Below are 24,055 nucleotides of genomic sequence, written 5' to 3'. Positions count from 1 at the left end.
ATCTGATAAACAAAACAAACAGACAAAAAAAAAAAAAAAAAAAACAGATGATTCAGCAATCCCACTTTTGGGTATATATTCAAAAAATTGAAATAAGAAATCTCAAAGACATATTTGCATACCCATGTTCACAGTAGCGAAGATATGGGAACAACCTAAATGTCCATTGATAGATGAATGGATAAAAAAGTATAATAATTATACACAATGGAATATTATTTAGCCTTAAAAAAGAAGAAAGTCTTACCATTTGTGACAACACAGATGAACCTAGAGGACAGCATGCTAAGTAAAATAAGCCAAATACTGCATGATTCCTTTTACATGAAATATCTAAAGTAGTCAAAGTCTTAGAAACAGAGAATAGCATGGTGGTTGCCAAGGAATGGAGGAGGGAGAAATGGAGAGTTGTTACTCTGTGGATATTAAGATTCAATTATTAGGGGGCTGGGGTTGTAGCTCAGTGGCAGAGTACTTGCCTAGCATGTGTGAGGCACTGGGTTCAAGACTTAGCACCACATAAAATAAATAAAGAAAGGTATTGTGTCTGTCTACAACTGAAACAAAAATTTTTTAAAGATTCAATTATGTAAGATGAATATGTTGTAAAGATGTGCTGTCCAATATATGATTTATAGTAAACAATATGGTATTGCGCACTCTTACTTATATTCAGAGGATAAATCTGATGTTAAATGTACTTTTTTCCTTATTTTTATTGGTGCATTTTAATAGTGGGATTCATTAATATGTATTCACATAACACACACAGTGTAACAATATAATTTGGTCACTATTTTTCCCTATTACCTTCCCTTCACTCATTTTCTCCCTCTTCCTGATCCCTTTCCTCTGTTCTACTGGTCTCCCTTTAATTTTCATGAGATCCTTGCCTACCCCTACCTTTCTTTTCCTTTTCCCTCTCTACCTTGCATATATGAGAGAAAACATAAGTAACCCTCAGCTTTCTGAGTCTGGTTTACTTGGTTCAACATAATGCTTTAAGTTACATCCATTTTCCTACAAATGACATAATTTCATTCTTCTCTATGGTTGGATAAAACTTCATTGGGTGTATATACCATATTTTTTTTATTTATTCATCTGTTGCTGGACACCTAGACTAGTTGGCTACTATAAATTGTGTGACTTTAAACATAGGTATTCATGTATCATTATAGTATGCTAACTTAATTTTTTTAGGATAAATACTGAGGGGTGGTATAGCAAGATCATATGGTCTTTTGAGGTATACCCATACTGATTTCAGTATGATGCTAACTGTTCTTTTTTTTTTTTTTTAAAGAGAGAGAGAGAGAATGAATTACATTTATTTTTTAGTTTTTGGCGGACAAAACATCTTTGTTTGTATGTGGTGCTGAGGATCGAATCCGGGCCGCACGCATGCCAGGCGAGCGCGCTACCACTTGAGCCACATCCCCAGCCTTGATGCTAACTGTTCTTAACACACACATATTCTCCTGGAAATCTGAGCTTGCTGTGAAGTATGTACACAGGTAAGATACATACCTGGAATGGTGTTAATGGATCCCATCAGCTGCTCCACATCAGAAAAGTCCAAAGTCTGGTCTTCAAAATCAGGCTGTGCAGAGATTTCCACATCTGTTTTGGTTTTTAGGAATTTCCCAAGTCTGTTGGTGTTAAAACACATGCACACAAGAATGGAGGGGGACTGGGCTGCAGTTCATTGGAAGAGTACTTTCCTAGCATGTATGAGGCACTGGTTTCAATTCCCAGCACCACATATAAATAAATAAAAAATAAAGGTCCATGTTAAAAACAAAAAACAGGACTCAGGGGACAATCCTTAGGGTGAATCTATGGTGCTGATCCCTAGTAATAAACTAAAGAGACTGCTGAATTTTCATTTATTAACATGCTGCTGGTTTCCTTTAACTATCTGACTTGGTGACCCCCCTAGGAGGTCACCAATGAGGATAGGTGTGTTTTAGTCAGCTTTTTTGCTGCTATGACTTAAAGACCTGACTGGAAGGAAGAGGAGGAGGAAAAGTTTATTTGGGTGCTCACAGTGTCAGAGGTCTCAATCCATAGAAAGCAGGCTCCATTCCTTAGGGCTCAAGGTGAGGTTGAACATCATGGCAGAAGAGTGTGGCAGAGGGAAGTGGCTCACATGATCAGAAAGCCAAGAAAGATCTCCACTTGCCAGATACAAATATATATCTCAAAGCCACAGCCCCATTACCCCACCTGCCTTCAGTTACCATTCAATTAATCCTATTAGGTGATTAAAACACTGATTGTGTTAAGGATCTCATAACCCAATTATTTCTTCTCTGAACCTCTTGCATTTTCTCACCCGTGAGTTTCTAGGGGACACCTCACATCCAAACCATAACAATGTGGGATTGGTTTATGCCTACAAGGGGAATGAGAAAATATAGGATTTTGTCAGAGGTTTTGGGAGGACATCTTCTGATGAGATGCATCTCCACACCTTCTGGTGGATCTCAGAATCTAAACTGGAAACCCCCACACCCACATTACCTGAGGCTCCGAAAGGTACAGAGGGTTCAGACCCTAGGTGCTTTCTCTCCACTTGGCCAAGTACCCTCAAGTTGCTAATCTTAGGGCTCTGGGTCTTCTCAACCTACTTCCTGGCAGACACAGATTTTTAAGTGGCAAAGCCAGAATTTTAAACCAGGTCTATTTTTGCTCAAACCCTGTGTATAACCCTGACATAATTAAGTTTGTGTATTCACATTGCTTTATAGACATTGTCTTACTAGGTTTTCACAAAACTACCCTTGTTTGTACATAGGGAAAGTGGGTCTTTAGACTGGTTGGACCTGCCCACAGTCCTAGTATAGCAGGGCCTAAATTCCCACCTCTCTGATTCTAAGTGTGTGCATTCTGCAGCCTCACAGTCTGTGTTCTAGAACATCTGGGGATGATGGAAGTACTCTACAGATCTCAGTCCTCCTGATAAAATGAGGGGTTTGTGGAGGAGATTTGATCACAGATGAGCTGGCTGGGCCTCAACATTACATGCTCCTTCCAGCCATAAGATTCTGAAATTCAATACTAGAGGGCCCTCATGATCCCACACCATCATTCTGAAGCCAGTGCTATTTTACCCATAGGATCAGGCACAGAAGCTAAAACTAGAAGCATATAACCCAGTGGAACTGAGTCTAGAGGTGAAAGGAACAGAAAACAAAAATAGATGTTAGAACAAAAGTATTACCTGTCAGCCATAGCCACTGCATCCTACAAAGGAAGGGAAAAGGAAAAAAAAAGTAACTGGACTTTGGAAATAAATTTCCTTTTAAAATTGTATATGTTTTTTAAAAACTTGGAAATTAGGAAAAGGAAAAAAATCAGCCATACCCACATCCTAACAAAGCCACACTTATACCTGTGTGTTTTTCTTTACACTATTGCTTCTCCCCATCAATAGTACGTAAGCACTTTTCATGTCACAAATGGTCTTTTGGACCATTGATTTGAGAGACTGCAAACAATTCATTGAATGGAGACTCCATCATTTACTTAACTGTTCCTCTATTGTTGGACATTGGTTGCTTCCAATCTTTTATCATAAATAGTGGTGAGTAAAATAATTTCATGTGTATCACCCTCCACATTCTGGATTGTGTCTTTGAGACACAGTGGCACTGTGGAACAATTGATTCAAAAGGTATTAAGTGTTTATGGCTCTGATGGGGCCTTCAAATTGTTCTCTGGCTTTATTCATGGACCCATGTCTGGAAGGAAAGAGGTGTGACTTGGCTTTGAGGGGCAACTGTGGGCTTGGACAATGTCGGAGAACACACCCAGTAACTAGGAGGCTGGAGGTCCCTTCCCCACATCCTGAATACCACATCTACCCCATAGTCCTATGGGGCCTTATGAAGAAAAGGGACCCTACCTCTGACTGACATTTAAATTCCCACAGCCCTGCATGGGGCTCAGATCAAGTTTAATTCAACTGAAATAAAATTAAGAAATGGATTTTTTAAGTTCATGTCTGAGTTTATGAAGTAAAATTTGTAATTACTACTCTTGTAATGGAAATTTAAGGTAACTTTTTATCCTGGACAACTTTTTCCCCAGAGCTCCAAGAGGCCATCTCAGGTGACCATAAAATGCTCAGTACACTATTTTTGCTCAGCTCCAGGTTAAGGGGACAGATCTCTGGGTAACCAGAACAGAGGAACAAAGACTGGTGCTACCTCAACAATGGTAGAGGGGAAGGGTCAGTTGTATATGAGCCAGCTTGGCCATCATGGCAAAACTATGCAGAAAGATGGAGCGACAGCTTTTCCATCATGAATACCCAATGGAATCAAATGAATGCTGACCATAAAAGTCAACTCCAATATCTCCAGATGGAAAGAGAACAGCCTAACCTTCCCTAACCATAACTGTCATTTCAGTTCATGATTTCATTTCTTTCCTGTTTCATTTCATTACTGACCTTTAAGAAATCAACCTTCTCCTCATGACACATCTCCTCTATTGTTTCCATCAGTTCTTTACAGGTGTCAAGGTTCTCTCCACAGCTGACCAGTTGTCCATACAAGGCTTCCAGCTTCTCTTTCTTTTTCTGCCCTAGAGTTTGTATTTTTTCTTCATATTTTTGAGCCAGCGTTTCCAAGATCTCATTGTAATGTAACTCAAAGTTTTGTTCTTGTCTTCCAAAATTCTCCTGTAAGACAGTTGATCTCAACCATCATTGAAGGGCATGTGATGTTGACTAGAGTCGTTAGGAGTAGGAAAATACATCCTCTCAGAGCTGTTTTAGTCCCTCTGTTCCTCTGCTTTGTCATCTATTGTCCTGATGCTGGGGTGAATGCTTGGGGGGGGGTGTCTCCATCCTAGATTCCCAAGAATAATCTTACAAAAAAGCACTGCTGTCTTTCCTGGTGGCATTTTAAATTCTCTCCAGTTTCAGCTATCTCCTATCACCATGACAACCAGCCAGGGAGATTATCAATGATGAATCAGCCTGTTACCGGAAACTTTGACCTTAAGGTGGAAATGCTTGCCCTGAGAGATCCCCACCTATCATTCCCTCCTGAGCTCTTGATATCTCATGATGCTCATTTTTACTTCCTCATATTTGAATCTTACAAACATCAAAATTCCATCTACTGGGATCATACAACTAGGGGAAAGAGGAATAAGCACTGTGGCTAGGTGGCACTCCCTGAAGGATGACAAAATGTAGGAAGCAGAAGAGTAGGTACCTACAGCATTTAATCCAGGAGCACAATACTTGAAAAATAGTAAGTAGAGCATATTGGCTTCTGGTTCTTATTACTTATCTTGGAAACCCAGAAGAGCTTTGTGGGTTTTGACTGATGCCATTCTTGTCAGATGATGAGGACATTTCTGAAGAAGCTCTTATCAATCATTCAGAGTCATTAATGAACACCTACTATGTGCATAAGACTTGCTAAAAATGGTGAGAGAAAGTAATAGATGACTCCCCAGTGTGAATTATAAAAGATGGCCTCGAGTCCTCTCTGAGGATGAAGATACTCTGATCTGTGAAAAGCTGGCAGAACAATATATAATGAGTTTTGTCCTCATACTCCTCCTACTACCTCTAATACCCTCTGCTTTGAAGGGGAAGCTTTGCCCCTTGTGTCTTTCACAGGGGATTAAGGTAATAGTTCTCTTCCCTTTTAAGGTTAAGGTTGAAGCCCTCTTAATCCATGTGAGGTGATCCTGTTGATAATCTGGTGCTGCATTAATAGAAGTAGAACACCCACATGAAGAGGAGAAGGAAAGTCCTATAGTCCTCAACCCTGGTCTACCTTGGCAGGAAGAGTTGGTCAGGCTCTGGTATTACATTGAAATGCTATGTACCTATTAGGGCGCACCCAGGGAAGCATTAATCTTATGAGAATTAGATAGCAAAAAAGGTAAAAAACAACAACAAACAAACAAACAAAAAAACCACTTATCTAAGACAGGATGGGTGTCTTGCAATGGCCTGTTGAGGCAGGCCTAGAAACGGGGGTACAGCCTTGTTCTAGCTCTAGGGGCTAATCTAATCCATGAGCAGAGTTACAGAAGAGCAGCTTCTAGCTCAGTAATCTTGGCTCCTGGATCAAGAGCTCACAGTCTTCCCTATTTCAGAATGGGCAAGGAGACAGGCCTCAAAGGATGGGATGTCCCTTCCAAATTCGGCATGCTAAATTCATAATTTTTTCAAGAAAATCTACAAAATAGCTAACTAGAAAGAGAAAACACATTAACTTATTTTTTGAAACCCATGTAAAGCTAACAGAATGTCTGTGTTTGAGCAGTGATAACTGGCAGAATGAGCATATTACCTCATAAAACAACTAAAAACTCTTCAACAGTCCACACCTGACTTTCTGTGGTAAACATGATAGGTACCCAAAGGCCTGTAAGTAACAATCCCCAAGAACAAGGAACCCTGCCATGTCTGGTGTCATAGCCAGTGCATCAGGTACCACCCAGTGTGTGAGGAGGAGGAGGAGGAGGAGGAAGAGGAAGAGAAAAAGGAAGAGAAGGGGGAAAAGGAGGAGGAGAAGATGAAGGAAGAGAAAGAGAGTAAGGAAAAAGAGAAGGAGTGGAGGATGAGGAAAAGGACACCACAACAAGAACAACAAGCAAGCAAAAAAACAAGGGCAAAAGAAAGCTGTTCCCTTCTTTGACACCAGAGTGCAAATGTTTATCTGTCACTACCTGGTTGACACCATCACGAAGTGTCTTTGTTAAAAAAGTACGGGAGTTCTAAACCACATGCAATTGGTGATTAGGGTAAAGAGACACAGGGAGAAAAAGTAGCCTGTGAAGAAGCAGGACTGCAACAGGGAGATTGTTCCCTCTTTTATCCATTCAACAAATATATAAAGTGCCTGCTTTGAAACATACCTTAGAGTGGGACTGGGGATGAACAAATGCAGAAGACCAAGCCTCCTCACCCAGAGCACACAACTCAGTAGGGAATGCTAACAGGTAATCAGTACCACCAGGCTTATGGCTTGGTGCTAGGAGAGGTCAGAGGAAGGGCAAGGGGAGGGGGCAGTACTGACACCTCACATTTTAAAGAAAAGACTCTCTAACTTCTATTAGAAACAGTTGCTTCCTCGCTCACTGATGGAAGCCATGTGTCTGCCAAGGTCATCAGCCACAATCTTACCTCCACGGTGATGAAAACCTCTTCCAAGTGACTTGCAAAATTTTCCATCTCAATAATCTGCTTTTCCAATTTGTACATGTTTTTGTGAATTTCATCCTGTCCAACAAGCATCACAAAGAAGGTGTTAATGCTGGGCTAGGGTTGTGGCTCATCGGTAGACCACTCTCCTAGTACGTGCAAGGCCTGGGTTCAATCCTCAGCACCACATTAAAAAATAATAATAATAAAGGTATTGTGTCCGACTACAACTAAAAAATAAATATTTTTAAAAAGGTATTAATGCTACATCTGCTCTCCATCTCTCTTGGGGAAGGCATTTTAGATTTATTCCCTGTCTCTTCCCAAGACACAAATGTGACATCAAAACAGAGGACTCAGGAGATCTATTTACCTTGGCACTTTCCAGTGCTTTATTGAGAGGGGTCACTTCATGCTCCTTGTGTTCATCAAAAGCCCTCTCAACAGCTCTGATTGGAGTTTTGCAAGTGACACAAAAAACATCCTCAGCTTCTTCCTCGTCTTCCTCCTCTGGGATAACATAGCATTCGTACTCTTCACTGGCACGGCCATGGGTATACCTGTAGGCTTCCCGCAAGTCCTGGCACTGGCCAGCCAAGCCCCACCCTCCATAACCCAGGTCCTCAGCCTCAGCTGCCTCTCCTCCAAGTCTCCAGTCTCTCTGCTCCCTAGTTGGGTCTCTCCTCTTCATACCATAAGGAAGATATCCAGAAACTCCCATTCTGCTTTCCTCAACAAACTCATCCCCTAACTCCTGTTCATCTTCAAGTCCATATAAATGGACAAGATCATCCACTTCCTCTTGAAGGTCTCTTTGAATCTTCCTTTCCCCTGCCCCTCTTGGGTCCTTGGTCATTTCAGCTTGGACTACTTCTCTTCTCATTCTAGTGTTTTCTTGTGGAATGATCTGCATTCTGTCTTCAGAGTCATACAGATCCATGTTATAAAAGTGGAAGTCCTTAGGGGCAGTAGACCTGTCCAGCCCAGATTCCTCCCCAGCTTCCTCCTCCATTGTTACTCTGGAAACTCTAGGAAGTATCTTTGAACAATCCTTCCTGGACAGTTAATAGTGAATATCTTAGATCCTACAACACAAAAACAAGGGGAAAATCAGTGCCTGAGAAGGTCATATCTTTGGTTTCTACTACTTCACACAAAATATTTTTTTAAAAAAAATTATCTGAGCAGGGCTGGAGTTGTGGCTCAGATGTAGAGCACTTGCCTAGCACATGTGAGGCACTGGGTTTGAGCCACATAAATAAAATAAAGTTATTATGTCCATCTATAATTGAAAATATATATTTTTTTAAAAAGGAAAGCTATGATTTCTCTGGGAGGGTGGACTTTCTAAGCTTTAAGAGAAGAAATTTAAAGAGAAATGTCAATAGATTTGACTAACAAAAGACTCCTATGCATTAAAAAAAAAAAGCCTAAAACCTACAGCTGGGGTTGTGGCTCAGTGGTAGAGTGCTTGCCTAGCATGTGTGAGGTGTTGGGTTTAATCCTCAGCATCACATAAACACAAAATAAAGGTATTGTGTCTACCTACAACTACAAAATAAATATTTTTTTAAAAAGCCTAAAACTTCAAAGAGAAAATAATGGGAAGAGTTTCAGGATATAATTTTATTTTGTTGTTTTTCTTTATTTTACAGTACTAGGGATTGAACCCCATGGTACTTCACCACTGAGCCACATCTCTAGCCCTTTTTGTTTTTTATTTTTAAGTAGGGTCTCACTAAGTTGCTGAGACTGACCTCAAACTTGTGATCCTCTTGCCTCAGCCTCATGAGTCACTGCAATTAAAGATGTACATCACCACAGCCAGCTATTTATTGTTACTATTTGGGGGGTTAAACTCAGAGGTACTCAGCCACTGAGCCACATCCTCATCCCTTTTTTTGCATTCTATATAGAGGCAGGGTCTCACTGAGTTGCTTAGTGCCTCGCTGTTGCTGAGGATGGCTTTGAACTTGCAATCCTCCTGCCTCAGCCTCCCCAGCTGCTGGGATTACAGGCATGCACCTCCGCGCCTAGCTTAATTATTCAGTTTTAAAATGTGTGTAACTCATTGAAAAATTAAGATCTAAATAGATGAATGTACAAGGATAATTCACAGGATTATTACTTTTTATATATTAGCTATAAAAAATATTTGAAAAGCTGTCTATACTTATGAGTAACAGAGAACAAATAAATAAGAAGTCATTTTGCCTTTCCAGTTTGTAAATATTTTTAAAATATAAAAATGATACCTGAGGGGCTGTGGTTGTGGCTCAGCAGTAGAGTACATGCCTAGCACATTCAAGGCCCTGGGTTCGATCCTCAGCACTACATAAAAATAAATAAATAAAATAAGGGTATTGTGTCTAATTAGGAAATAAAAAATATTTAAAAAAAATAATACCTCAGGGGCTGGGGTTGTGACTCAGGGGCAGAGCTGCTTGCCTAGCATGTTCAAGGTTCTGGGTTCGATCCTCAGCACCACATAAAAATAAAATAAAGATGTTGTGTCCACTGAAAAACTAAAAAATAAATATTAATAAATTCTCTCTCTTTATAAATAAATAAATAAATAAATAAATAGAATGAAGGTATTGTGTCCATCTATAACTAAAAAATAAATGTTATAAAAAAAATGATACCTGAAACTGGGTGAGAGTATGATGAGATGAACACCATCATGTGCTACTGATTAGAATGTCCGCACACCTGGAGAACAAATTTGGCAATTTTTTAGCCTAGCAATCCTCTTTTGGAATTCAAGGGGAAACCCCACATACATAGAAAACATTTATTTCTATATATAAAAGTCCACAACAAAAAAATTTAAATAACATAAAACACCTTTTTAAAGTCTTAATGGTTAAGAGAACAGTTAAGTAAACAAGAATATATATACACTGTACAGAATACAAATCATCCTCAAAATATTTACAGAGAACAAATAATTACTTAGAAAAAGACTTATAGTAGTATTAAATAAAATGAACATAATTTTCACTATATGTAATGCCCACTATTTTAATGGTCTAGAAAAATAACAACAATAATAATAGTGCTGGATGCAGTGGCTCAAACCTGTAATCCTAGTAGCTCCAGAGGCTGAGGCAGGAAGATTGTAAGTTCAAAGCCAGCCTCATCAACTTAGTGAGGCCCTGAACAATTTAGTGAGACCTTGTCTCAAAATAAAAAATTAAAAGGATTGGGGTTATAGCTCATAGCACCCCTGAAAAACCAAAACACTATAATAGTAATAGTAAATACACTATTACTAGCTGCTACTTATTAAAAAGCATTTTCTATGTGCTCTTTCTGCGCTATGCAGTATATATATATATTAATATCCTCCCTCAACCCTATGTGGTAGGTAGGGCCGGTATTATACCCATTTTATAGAAGAGGAAACTGTGGTTCCAAGAGGGGACCTCAGGCAAGAGCACAGTAAGTTGTTGAACAGGGATTTGAGCCTTAGTCTATATGGCAGCCAGGAGACAGATATCCAACTACAGGGAACATAATTAACTAGAGATTTCAGTTTTTCTCTAAAACCTATTGCCACATTGCACAAAGGACACACTCCTCACAAACAGCTACCTTCCAATGGCAAAGTGCTTAAGTCAGTGGTTGTTTTTTTTTTAAAGAGAGAGAGAATTTTTTTTAATATTTATTTTTCAGTTTTCGGTGGACACAACATCTTTATTTTCTTTTTATGTGGTGCTGAGGATCGAACCCAGCACCCTGCACATGTCAGGCGACCGCGTTACCACATGAGCCACATCCTCAGCCCAATGGTTTTTAATATATTCACATACGTGTTCAGTAGTCACTGGCACTTTTAGAACATTTCATCCCCTTAAATAGAAACTCTGTACCTTTTTAGTAATCACCCCTAGATTTTCCCCAGCCTAAGCAAACACTAATCTACTTTCTATCTCTACTGATTTTCCTGTTTGGACATTTTACATAAGTGGAATTTTATAATATATGATCCCGAGTGCTCCAGTAGTGCAATTAACACATGGTACTTAGATATCATATATTTAGCATATAGTATTTATATACTATACCTTAGATATAATGTATATAAGTATGTTTTGTGGCTGGCTTTTTTCACTTAGCATAATGTTTTCAAGATTCATCCATGTTGTAGCACACACATATTAGCATCACACACACACACAGAAGTTTTTCAAATATTCTAGATCTTAGCCTATTTATTACTGGATTCTTCATTTAAAAAATATTTTCCCCTATATTTAGTGTGAGGATGGCCTTAGGCCTGAGCCTAAGCAACTCCATTTTTAAAACTCCAGTTTGAAACCTACAGTCTCACCAGCCATACCCACAGAGCCCTCCAGGATGGCCTCAAACAAGTTTCTTCCTCTCACCCTGATAAACAGAGTGAAGCCCCTGGCAGGCTGTCCTCATCTGATAAGAGGGAAAGGCTAGAAGATCAGGGTAGAGACCACCAGACCAGATGTTTCTGACCCCAGGGTAAATGATGTCACTGAGAAATCCAGTGGTAGCTGATAAGGATTAAAAGGGGGTCAAAAGCCCCAAAATTTAGTATAAAAGAGCAAATGAACAGGGATTCAGCCAGCCAAAACAAGGATGCACTCGAGCTGGAGAGCCTGATGAGGACCTGACATCCCATTACTTGTCATTGTTCCTGATCCTCTGCATGATCCTCACTGCTCTCAAACTCTACCGCCTTGTTTGGACTCTGGTGAGAGCCGCAACCTTCTCCTCAACGGGTCCACTCCATGCCAGGAAAAGCCTGCCTTGGTTCCAGATCTGATCACCACAGTCTAAGTGTGCATCTGCTGGACATAAAGCCTAAGGCTTGAGACTTTTGAACTTAGCATGCAGAGGGAATGTCTGTCATTAACCTGTCATGATTAAGTGTGTTTTGCATGCTTAGAATTAATCTAGAATTCTTTGCTGTAAATTGATTACGTCTATTGCTGTGCCTAGCATTAAGGATTGTGGTTTTCTTGATTAAGAACCTATAGAGTGAAATTGTATTGAGTAATTTGAGTGAATAAAGCATTGAAAGGGGCAGAAGTGTGTGGACATTCTTTATTTCTCCCCTCGACTGCATACATCGCAATTTTGCCCCTCGAGACACTTAGGTTGCCTTTTAATTTTCTTGATGGTATTACTTGAAGCACACAAAAAAGTTAATTTGGGGGAAGTCTAATTTATCTTTTTTTTCATTTTTGTTGTTTGTGTTTTTGTTGTCAGATCTATGAACCTAATGCCAAATCTTGCATTCCTGGGGTAAAATCTCACTTGGTCCACGTTAAACTTTTTTGCAGGTTTTTTTTTTTTTTTTTAATCTTTCTCAGGTTTTGGTATTGGGGCAACATAGCTCAGAAAATAAGATGGGAAACATTCATTTTCTTCTTGAAAGAGTTTGTGAAGAATTGGTACTAATTTTTTTTTAAATGCTTGGTAGAATTTACTACCATAGTGAAGTCATATGGTCCTGAGCTTTCCTTGTGGGTAGATTTTGATTACTAATTTAAAATCTTTTCTTACTATAGAACTTTTCAGATTAACTATTTCTTCTTAAGTCAGTTTTGGTGGCTTGTGTCTTTCTATGAAATGCCCATTTCATTTAAGCTATCTAATATATTGAAATAAAATTGTTCATAGTATTTCTCTTTAGACTTTTTTTTGTGGTTTCTGTAAGCTTGGTAAAAATGTCCCCTAAATCATTTCTGATTCTAGTCATTTGGGTCTTCTCCCTTTTTTTCTGGGCCAATTTAACTACAATTAAATTGGTCAGTTTGTTAGTCACTTCAAAGAATCATTTTTTTTTTTTGGTTCTTTGATTTCTCCTGTTGCTTTTGTATTTTTAAATTCACTCTAATATTTATTAATTCCTTCCTTTTGCTTGCTTTTTTTGGTTTGATGTTCTTTTTTCCAGAGTCTTCAGGTATTGATTTGAGATCTTTCTTCTTTTTATTTATTTTTTAATTTTTTTAGAATTTTTTTAATATTTATTTTTTAGTTTTCGGTGGACACAGCATCTTTATTTTATTTTTATGTGATACTGAGGATCAAACCCAGCGCGCCACGCATGCCAGGCGAGCGCGCTACCACTTGAGCCAAATCCCCAGCCCTCTTCTTTTTAAATATAGGTATTTATAGGTGCAGTTTTCCCTCTAAGTACAACTTTGGATGCATCCCACAAGTTTTGATATGTTTTATTTTCATTATTTATTAAGTATCTTCTAATTTCCCTTTAAGTTTCTTCTTGTACACTTTGGTTATTTAGGAGTGTATTGTTTAATTTCCACATATTTGTGAGTTTCCCAAATTCTTTAGGTTATTGATTTCTAATTACATTCTATTGTGGTTAGAGAATATATCTTATAATATTTATATCCTTTTATAATTATTGAGGTTTGTTTTATGAGGTACTATAAAAATGGGCTAGCATAATAATGTTTTATGGGCTATTTTGAAAGATGTTCTGTATGTTCTTTAGAAGAATGTGTATTCTGATATTATTGAATAGAGTGTTGTAGAGATGTCTATTAGGTTCAGTTGGTTTACAATAATATTCACATCTTCCATTTCCTTGTTGATCTTCACTTAGTTGTTTTATTCATTATTGGAAGTAAAGTATTGAAGTTTTCAACTATTATTTTTATATTATCTATTTCTTCATTTATGTCAGTTTTTGCTTCTTGCATTTTAGTGTGCTCTTGATAGGTGCATATACATACATAATTATTATGTATTTTTGATGTACTGATTCTTTCATAGGGATAAATGTCTCTTTTTATCTCTAGGAATTTTTTAAAATTTTAAAGTCTGCTTTTTCTGATGTCAATATAGTCACTCCAGCTTTCTTGTAAATGTTGTTTACATAATATGTCTTTTTCTCTCCTTTTAATTTCAATCTATTTGTATCTTTGAATCTAAAGTGTGTCTCCTATATACAGCATATGATTGGCTATCTTAGTTATTAATTTTTGATATCTATACATTATGACAAGCCTCTCTAGAATTTCTCAATGACAATGATTCTTTGGAGTTAAGTTATTGTGACTTTTTCCATATCACAAAATGATATTTCCTACAAAATAATATATGACACCCCAAAATAAAAGATAACATTCAAGTTAAAGAATGTTAACCTAACAGTTAACATTCCAGTCCTCAACTTTTTAGTAGGAAAGAAAACCAGAGTAAACCAGATTGACATCTACAAGTCTGCTAAGGACTACACATACAACATGGAAGGAAGACAACTTACCATAAAATATTAAGCTACAGTAGAATAGTAACTATAAAGTTGGAAAATTCTAAAGGATACTGTAAGGCAGAGGGAAACATTCTTAACAAGGATAAACTTAACAGGGGTTCAGATCTCATTGAGAAAGTTGTGATTGCAACCCATGTCATGGCAAACAAATTCACTGAGTTGTCCTGGTCAGAGCTGGTCCACAAGGAAGAAAAACAGAGACATCAGTAAACCAAGACTGGGTGGGAATGGAGGGAAAGTGGTCACAAGGCCTCATGAGAGATCCTGAGTCATAATCACCCCCAATAAGCTACTCTCAGCTCTCTTTTTTATTTTATTTTATTTTTCAGTACTGGAGTTGGAACCTACCACTGAGCTACATCTCCAATACTCTTTATTTATTATTTTGAGATAGGATCTTGCTAAATTGTTGAGGTGGCTTCGAGCTTGTGATCCTCCTACCTCACTGCCTGGCTATTCTTAATTCTTGACCCTCATAAACCATATAAGATAATAAATATTTATTTTAAGCTATCAAGTTCTAGAATAATCTGTTCTGCAACAGATCATTATAGATAATATACATTATCCCAGCATAAAAAGTAACTTCCTTTTAAAAATATTTTTTAGTTGTAGTTGACACAATACCTTAATTTATTTATTGATATGTAGTGCTGAGGATAGAACCCAGGGCCTCACACGTGCCAGACAAGTGCTCTATTGCTGAGCCACAACCCCAGCCCCAAAAGTAACCTCCTTTCCACCTGGCTTTCCACTCTTGATACCATTCTTTCTCTCATTTGTTCACATTCAGGCTCCTTCAGAGGGTGGCATTTGTATCACAGGTCTTCAGACTATGTCATGTGTACATGAAACTTTGCAAGGGGTATGCAAGCATGGATGGTTTTAAGGATTTCCAGATGCTCAATCTCACATTTAATCGTTCCCAGAGACACTTGCCTGGGAATGAGTATTTGAGGCTTTATGTGGATTCACTTGGCACAGTAGCCCTTCCTCTCTTTATTATAAAACTACCCTTCGTTCATCCTGAGTATTACATTGCACTATAAGATTTCAATGCTTGGAAATTTAAAAAAACCTCCAGGGGGCTAAATGAAAGGACAATTTGAAGTATTGGTAACAATGTTGAGAGAGTGAATGACATTAATGAATGGGTAAGAAAAAAATTTTCAAGCTAAGTGGTTTCCAATTCTTTGCTTTCAACAAAATTGAAGGAGGATCTAATCAAGTTGTCAGCTGATATATTATTAAAATTTTTTCATGATAGATCACTATATAATTTCAGCATACATTTCAAAAAGAGTTCAAAGAGCTGAATGACATTACTATAACTTGCTTACATTTCCATCTACTTATACAGATAAGCAAGGTCACTCTGTGCTTACATCAACAAAGTGAAAACAGGAAGACAAGTCACTATAATTTCTGTTGCATTCTAGAATAGGTAATAGAATTTTCATTCATGAGCACAAGAATTAAAAAGAAAAATCCTATCCACCTCATTAAGAAGTACATTTCTGTTTTGTTTTATTTTTGTACTGGAGATTGAACCCAGGGTGCTTAACCTCTGAGCCATATCACCAGCCTTTTAAAAATTTTTTATTTTAAGACAGGATTTTATTAAGTTGCATAAGGCCTTGCTAAGTTTCTGAGGCTGGCCTTGAACTTGTAATTCTCCTTCCTTGGCCTCCCAAGTTGCTAGTATAATAGGCATGTGCCATGCACCCAGCTCAGATTTATTTTTGTTTATTAATTATTTATCAAAATTTGTAATGTGTGTGTGTGTATATATATATATATATATATATTGTTATGTGTGACTATAAAAATTATATTGGTAACTTAATTCAGAAGGAAAAAGAGAGTACTATTTAGAGATATATGATTCCAGGAAAATAAGAAAAAAAATTTAAATCTCAAGTAATACATTTGCATTTTTGTAGAAAAATATAATAGATGATCAATAAATGATTTTCTAAGCTTAGCAAAATATTATCAGGACAAAATTCTGTTGAGAATGGAAATGCAAGTTTGAGGAGAAAAAGGAACAATGTAAAATTTCTAATATTATAGAACAGTTTGTTTTTATATTTCTAAGATACTTGATAAAGGATATCAAACTTCCATAGTATTTTTAAGAATCTAATGAATAAATTTAAAAGGGTTATTAAATGGGTTTATTTGAAAACATGAATATTTATGATATCTCAGAAACTCTTTTATAATTTTTAAAATGATAGCTTTATTAAGATATAATTTATATAAGATAATGTTCACCATTTTAAAGTATAGAGTTTAGTAATTTTTAGTGTATTCACAGAACTGAGCAACTATCACCACCATCCAATTACTTTCATCAAGTCAGACTGATGCACAAGGTACCAGATGCCCCATGTCCTGGTCCATGCCAACTGGCACCATCTTTTTCCTCCTCCACTTCCTTTTCTTCCTCCACTTTCACCACCTCCTCCTGTTACCGGTAGCCAATCCAGGGACTCTCTAGATTTGCCTCTGGATTTTCCAGGACCTGGTCCATTGCCTGGGCAAGGAGAAGGGATGAATGAAGATAGGTTTCTAGAGGCAGCATCACAAACAAGTGGCTGCCAGGCCCCAAAGTCTGTACTTTGCCTTCAGAGCATCTATGATTTTTGAAAGTTCTATGACCTGGGTGTTTTGAGGGGTTATTGCTAAGAACCCTGCCCACCATTAGACCCTGGCTAGGGCAGTCCTACTCATCCTCACTAGTACAGTCTGTTCACAGAGCTATACAATTGTGTTTTGAGTTGTGCCAGGGCACATCTCCTTCCCACAAAAAGTCTGTATCCCTGCAAAACTAGTGCTGATCTGGACCAGGAAGTCTCCCCAGCCAGACCCAAAGGTTTGCTAGCTCCTTCAGGTTACCATGCATATCACCTGCACCTTAGCCCACATCTCCCTTCAGTAGTTCCCAAGGTCAGTGTTGCCTTTCAGCTACAGTGTTGCCTTTCAACACTACTTTGTCTCCTCTCACCATGATCAATCCTAGGTCCTTAAGTCCCTTATTTAGTGGAGAATTCTCAACAAAACCCTCAGAGCCTATTGTCCTAAGAGGCTCTGGGTCCTGCCTTCACACTCTAGTATGTCTGATTTTCCAGTTAATCACAATTATTCCCACTGCACAGAAATGATGTCTTATTGCTAATGTCTGCTTTGAGCTCAGACTTGGCATTACATGGAACGGGGAGTTGGAACAGAGACTTTGAGATTAAAAGTTCTGAATAGTTTTAGCTCCGGATTTGCCTCATGCTGAGAATGGAAACAAAAAACTACCTACTGGCCTGTGTGTGCATCAAGAGAGCTAAAACAGACCTGTTCTCTGGCTGGCACAGCCTAGCTAACTCCATGTATGTATATCTCCTGGCTCTTGTTTTTGTAAATCCTAACCAATTCTATAGGACTGGTAGAGAAACCATCTAACTGCTTCCCCCAGTTTGCTCAAACTGCATAAAATTCATTTTTCTTTTTTACATCATTTGTTTATTTCTTATGCCAAATTCAGCCAGCTGGGATCCAGGCAGAGTCCCTGGATTGGCTACTGGTAACAGGAGGAGGTGGTGAAAGTGGAGGAAGAAAAGGAAGTGGAGGAGGAAAAAGATGAGGAGAAAACGAGTGATCTGTAAACAGAACCTGAGAAGATGGGAGGTTCATGCTTCCTCTCTGGGGACCTCTTGTCAGCCAGCAGCAGGTCTCCCAGGCTTAGAAGCAATTGTCTATCCTCACTCTACTTGGGCTCTGACATCTGCTTCTCCTGCTTGGGGCACTCTAGGCTCCATCTGGTCATTCTACAGTTTCCAAAATTCTGGTGCCTACATATTATGGGGAACATGGAGTGACCTGCGAAGTCTGAATCCAAATAGAAGTCATCTGGGGAAACCTGGGGTACTTCTGTGACTCTGCATGACCCTGCTGCATGCAGGGACTGTGGCACTGGGAATCATTCATTGCTCTAGCATGACTGTTCATGGGCCTGGTAAGGAGTGGATTAAAGATAACAGGATGGTGCTAGATACTGGGGGTGGAATGAATGAGAGACAGGTCCTGCTCTCAAGGAGGCCCCAGAAAAGCAAGTGAGTGATGATTACCCCACCCAGGGATGGGGCACAACTTCTCCCTCTTTCCTAGGACCCAGGATTCCTCTCCTTTGTAAAGCACAGGCTCTGGTCACATAGACAAAAATCACAGTTTCTTTCTGACTCCAATATCATACCTGAATGTACCCTGTAGGCAGAAATCTTCCTGAAAACTACCTTGTCTCCACAATTTGCTGACCACGTGCCCTGTGGCTCTTCCTCTGAGTGTCCCTGCCAAGTACAAGTCCAGCACTCTGCTGCTCTGCTCAGATGGAAGTGGTAAGTTCATGTTCTGAGATGTCCTATGTTCTCAGATCCTCATCACTGATAAGTCTTAATTCCCTTAGACATCAGGCACCAGCCCCATTCCCTAGCTCCTCACTCTCCAAGCAGCCTATGGACACCCTCTTCACCTGTGGATACCCTCTGTTCCTTCTGCTCCCTCTCAGTGTCCTCCCTGTAAGTCCCTTCCAGGCCTTGGCCCAGACACTTCTTCCTGTTGAGCATCTCCTCACTACTGTTCCTTAAGCCCCTACCCAGTCAAATGCCTGCCACAGTCTCCACAGAACCACTGCATTCCTGCTGCCCATTAGCATGACCCCCCTCCCCCAACTCCAGCACCCAAATCAGAGACCAGAAGCTTGTCCTTTATGTCAGCCAAACTAATGAATGATCAGTTCATTCTGATTCTGGCCCTGTGTCCTGAATCTCTAGATAAACATCTGTCCTCCCTCCATCTTCACCCCTTCCCAATGCCACTGCCCTCTGGAGTTACACAGTCCTATGTTTGCATTCTATCTTTGCTACATCCTAGCAGAGTGACCTTAGCAAAACTACCTCCCCAGGCTTCACTTTCATGGACTATAAAACAGGTTCATTAACAGTGTCTACCTTATAAGGTTGACACTTAAATGAAATGGTATAAGTAGGTAAATTGCTTAGCATTGTACATGGCTTAAAGTAAGTGCTCAGTTATCATGCTAAGTGAAATAAGCCAATTCCCCCCGAAACCAAATGACAAATGTTCTCTTTGATAGGTGGATGCTAATACACAGTAAGAGATGGTAGGGGAGAATAGAGGTTCGTTGGATTAGACAAAAAGGAATGAAGGGATAGGAGGGGGGATGGGAATAGGAAAACCAGAATGAATCAGACGTAACTTTCCTATAGTCATATATGAATATACGACCAGTGTAACTCCACACCATGTACAACCACAAAAATGGGATTATAATTAGAAAATACCCCATATATGTATAATATATCAAAATATACTCTACTGTCATGTATATCTAAAAAGAACAAGTAAAAATAAAATAAGATAAAATGCAAAAAAGCAAGTCCTCAGCAAATGTTAGCTACTGATATTATTGTTTGTGTTGTGTTACTACTATTATCATTACTTGGACCAGCATCTGGCCAGTTTAGAAGCCTTCTATCTTGTTACTTATACAGGGTGAGGGAACTTCCTTCCTGGACTGGGAACAGGAAGTAAGGGTCCACAGTGGCTGCAGCATCATCTGTGGATACTGTGGGAACACTTGTCCCTTGAAAGAAGTTGGTGATTGGCAAAACAGCCTCATCATAATCAGGCATGGACACTGCTATGGGGACACCCTGCACCCCAAAGTAACAGTTCCCAAGGCTTAGGAGAGATGTGGTATTCTAGGGTCAGAGGGTCCTTAATTCAATTTCCAGATTTTAGGATGGCAAAACTGACTTCCTATGAGGCCAAGAGCCTTGCTTATGGCCAATTTCACATAACAAGGATTTATCTGGCTATTCTGTATCTAGCCCTGTGCTGGCACTAGACATACTGCCAGGCAGATAAAGAGCTTGGATTCAAATCCAGGTTTCCACTAAACCATACTGCCTACAGACTGAGGAGCAGCCCTCTAAAAATAACACATTTCCATGTGCTACCAAGAGAGAGATAATCAGAATTCTGTATTATCTATAAATCATCACAATAAATTCTTTCAAATAGAAGCTGGGATGTGAAATACCAAGTTGAACTCTTAGGAACATTCTTTTTGAATGCTGAGGTAGACAGGAAAGAGACTGGAAAACATTTAACACACATGCTATTGAGAACATGTTTTTCCAAGCCTGTGTTTGCCTTTTGAACACATAAACACAAACTGGTCTGTATGCTTAGTTTCAAAGCAGGAGTTTTGCAACACAGCCCACAATTAATACATATATTTTTTTTTCTCAAAATCTATACTCTTGCACCTTCTTACCAGAATCAAAATTTGGGAAGAAAGGAACGTTGATGATACATTGTCATTTAAAAAGTATGAAATGAAGACTTAGAAAGTAAAGCAATACATCACATTTGGGCAGATTGCCACATCTCTGTGCTATAGTGTCAGTTAAAATTTTTTTCTTAAGTTGTATATGAGAGGTATGTCTCTGTGTTTTAATTTAAAAAGTCTTCCAACAATATTTTTTTAACCTTTTGTGGGTTATGGGCTTGTCTGAGAATCTTCTGAAACCTGCGAATCCATAAAGACACATTTTTGTATATAATTATTGAAGCTCATTCATGTAGCCCCTAGCAATTCTTGAGCTACAGGTAAAGAAAACTGGCTATGAAGCATTAGCTGTACAGTAATGCAAACTGGTTCAGATTAGCTTTTCAGGTACAGCACTAACCTGAAAACACTCTGTGGGAGGAGGTTCTCTGCACCCACAAGAAGCAACTACAATTCTATTTTTCAGTATTTGAATCAAAGAATGAAATTATGAATTGCCAGCATTCACATGCAGATTAAAATTAAAAAAGTATTTATCAACCCAATAGTATAGTATAGTCAGATAATATCAATATCAAACCATCTAGCAAATAGGCCCTGCATTAAAAACATGCTAAAGACATTCCACGAATCATCAGCTTCTCCCTACTCATAACAGCTTTTCAAACTTGGTACCAACTCCATATTCAGTAAGTGCAAATTTCTGCTACAAGAAGTCACAGAAACATTTGCACTGTTAGGTGTAATTTAAACATCTGTGATTTGCCATGATATCCCTTTCCATCTAAAGGAAAGATATTGTACTAACAGTGGCATTTAGTTGAGAGTTTCTAATGATACGGTTTGCGTTAGAATAATATGACTACCCCAAAACTTGCCTGCTAATTTAAGGGTCCATAAATCCTTCTCTTAATTCAGAGGATCTGGATTTCTGCTAGAAAATCGATTCCATGTTCAGCAGGCTTTCTTTCCTGATGACCTCTGCATGCCCTGCAGGCTACCTCTACCAGGATTCCGCAAGTGGGACACCAGAGCTGGATGGTAACATGAACTGGCTCTGGCTGCAAATAGCAACAGGCCTGCTGGGAGTGAAAGTCCAAATATAGACCTGCCACTTCTTACTGCTCACGTGTCATCAGGAGGGGTCACATGCTGTGCTCTGGGTTACTTCATCTACTGTGGGCATTTGAGACCTGTGACTCAGATGGCTGGCCACATGTAGAGGGGTGGGGCTGTCACTGCAAGACCAGGAAGGGTCTGGCAGCCCTTGGGCTGTATTGTATGCCTTTTTCCTGTGCTTTCCCAGAGTGTTCTGAACAAGCACAAACTGGAGGTAATCAAATGCAGTTTATTTTATTTTTATTTTTCTCTGATCATTCCTTTAAAGTGTGTTCAAAGTGGGGATTATTCCTCTCTCTGGATGAAAATCTAGAAGAAGCTATGATCTTCTGTTCCCTTTTAGTTAACACACAGTCTTATGGTCACTTGAAGCCATAGTGTCAATTCAGTAATGGAATATCCAATTCAATATATGAACCAAAAAGCCAAACCTGCTTTGTTAGCCAGTATCAAAATCTCCCCTCTTTTTTTTTTTTTTTGTAAAGAGAGAGAGAGAGAGAGAGAGAGAATTATTTATTTATTTTTTTAGTTTTCGGCAGACACAACATCTTTGTTGGTATGTGGTGCTAAGGATCCAACCTGGGCCGCAGGCATGCCAGGTGAGCACTCTACCGCTTGAGCCACATCCCCAGCCCCAGCTAGGGCCTCTTTAGCAGGAAACCTCTCTGAGGAGAGACAGAGTGAGGTGGACCTCTCCTTCCACATTCCTCCCTGAGCTGCTGAATGTGGGTTCCATTTGAATAAATGCCACAATAGGTGCTAACTTTGGGTTTCTGGGGTCTGGGAGATGCTTAGACCTGAATCTCTTATGGGGATCTTTTATACATCTTGAGAGATCTCCTTCACAGAGACCCCTCTCCTTAATTCCCATCACGAGCTGACAGCTCCTCTCTTCCTGGCAATCTTTTTTTATTTCTCCTCAGGGATCTGGAGGACCACTAGCAGGATCTCTCAGCTGAGGTCTCCTTCTCCAGGTAGGTAGCTCTTTTGGGCAGGATCTAGGTTACTTTTCCTGTTGGCCCACATTTGGATCTAAGACAAAAGTCCCCATCCATGGTCCTGTCAAACTCTGGGATGCAGGTGACTCCAATGCGGTCAGTCCCACTGGCTCTGTTACCAAAGCAGCCAAACCTCTCATTCCAGGCATCATGGGTCCAAATGCAGGAAACATATCAAGCTCTCTAAAGGGTCCCTTTGAGGACCCCCTCATGGGGCTTCAGGCTAGAGGATGGCATGGCAAATCTTCCCCAGCCTGAGCAGTTTCCTCCAGTGAAACTCCTCTAGCACTTTTAATCTCAAATAGCCTCTTTTCTCTACTTGACTCCTATTTATTTCTTCAATTAACTGAGAGGTCTCAGAAGCATGAATCAGGTTCTGGACAATTTCCTTTGAAAGACTGTATATGGTGATCTGATTTTGAATTTTCATATTTATATGTATTGTTTTGAGAGTATTTTAAATACATTACTGCATGTATTTGTAAAATAAAAATATTAGAAGCAAAATATCAAAAGAAAAATTAAGAGAAAATTATGCAAAGATGGATGTGCAAGAATAGAGACCACAGCATTTTGTTTCTTTGTTTGTATGTGGTGCTGAGGATCAAACCTGGGCCACACGCATGCCAGGTGAGCGCGCTACCGCTTGAGCCACATGCCCAGCCAGCATTTTGTTTCTTTTTATTTTTTTAAATGGTCCTGGGGATTGAACCCAGGGCCATAAACATGCTAAGCATGTACTGTACCACTGAGCTACATCCTCAGCCCAACATAGCATTGTTTATATGTGCAGAAAATGGAAATTAACCTATGTTTACCATTAGAGTATTCATTAATTATAAAATGGTCAACCCAATATTTTCAAGTATAAAAAATAATGATGTAGCTACTTATTCTAGTTTTGTTTTTGATGCTGGGAATTGAACCTAAGGTCTTGTGCATGCTAAGCACACACTCTACCACCAAGTTATACCCCAAACTCTATACCTATTTTTTTAAATATGGCAAATGTCCACGATATATTTGTAACTGGAAAAAAACATGTAGACTATCATTTGGTTTAGTACTACAGATGCATACATACATACATACATACATACATACATATA

The 24,055-nt window shown here is 39.0% G+C and overlaps 1 protein-coding gene across 7 annotated transcripts in view; it reads right to left on the bottom strand.

Moving 5' to 3' along the window:
- The window catches only part of Fsd2 (fibronectin type III and SPRY domain containing 2), a 40,787-nt gene extending 18,903 nt beyond the window's left edge, over positions 1-21,884 (bottom strand). The window contains exons 1-10 of one of the 7 annotated variants that reach the window (XM_077799742.1): positions 21,708-21,884; positions 21,030-21,069; positions 9,826-9,892; positions 9,588-9,705; positions 9,436-9,511; positions 7,554-8,265; positions 7,163-7,258; positions 4,460-4,690; positions 3,227-3,249; positions 1,531-1,652 (exon numbers count right to left, since the gene is read on the bottom strand). In XM_077799742.1, the coding sequence (XP_077655868.1) occupies positions 1,531-1,652; positions 3,227-3,249; positions 4,460-4,690; positions 7,163-7,258; positions 7,554-8,192 (1,111 nt within the window). In that variant the 5' untranslated portion in view covers positions 8,193-8,265; positions 9,436-9,511; positions 9,588-9,705; ... (1 more) ...; positions 21,030-21,069; positions 21,708-21,884. The remainder of the gene's footprint in view (positions 1-1,530; positions 1,653-3,226; positions 3,250-4,459; positions 4,691-7,162; positions 7,259-7,553; positions 8,266-9,435; positions 9,512-9,587; positions 9,706-9,825; positions 9,893-21,029; positions 21,070-21,707) is intronic. The other 6 variants (XM_077799740.1, XM_077799741.1, XM_026388124.2 and 3 more) reach the window with 6 other exon arrangements.
- Between the last annotated feature and the right edge of the window lie 2,171 nt (positions 21,885-24,055).

Source organism: Urocitellus parryii, chromosome 6 (genome assembly GCF_045843805.1).
Source record: "Urocitellus parryii isolate mUroPar1 chromosome 6, mUroPar1.hap1, whole genome shotgun sequence".
In the NCBI taxonomy this organism is placed as follows: domain Eukaryota; kingdom Metazoa; phylum Chordata; class Mammalia; order Rodentia; family Sciuridae; genus Urocitellus; species Urocitellus parryii.
The sequence above is the reverse complement of the archived record's forward strand: the minus strand, read 5'-3'. Positions and strand labels throughout refer to the sequence as shown.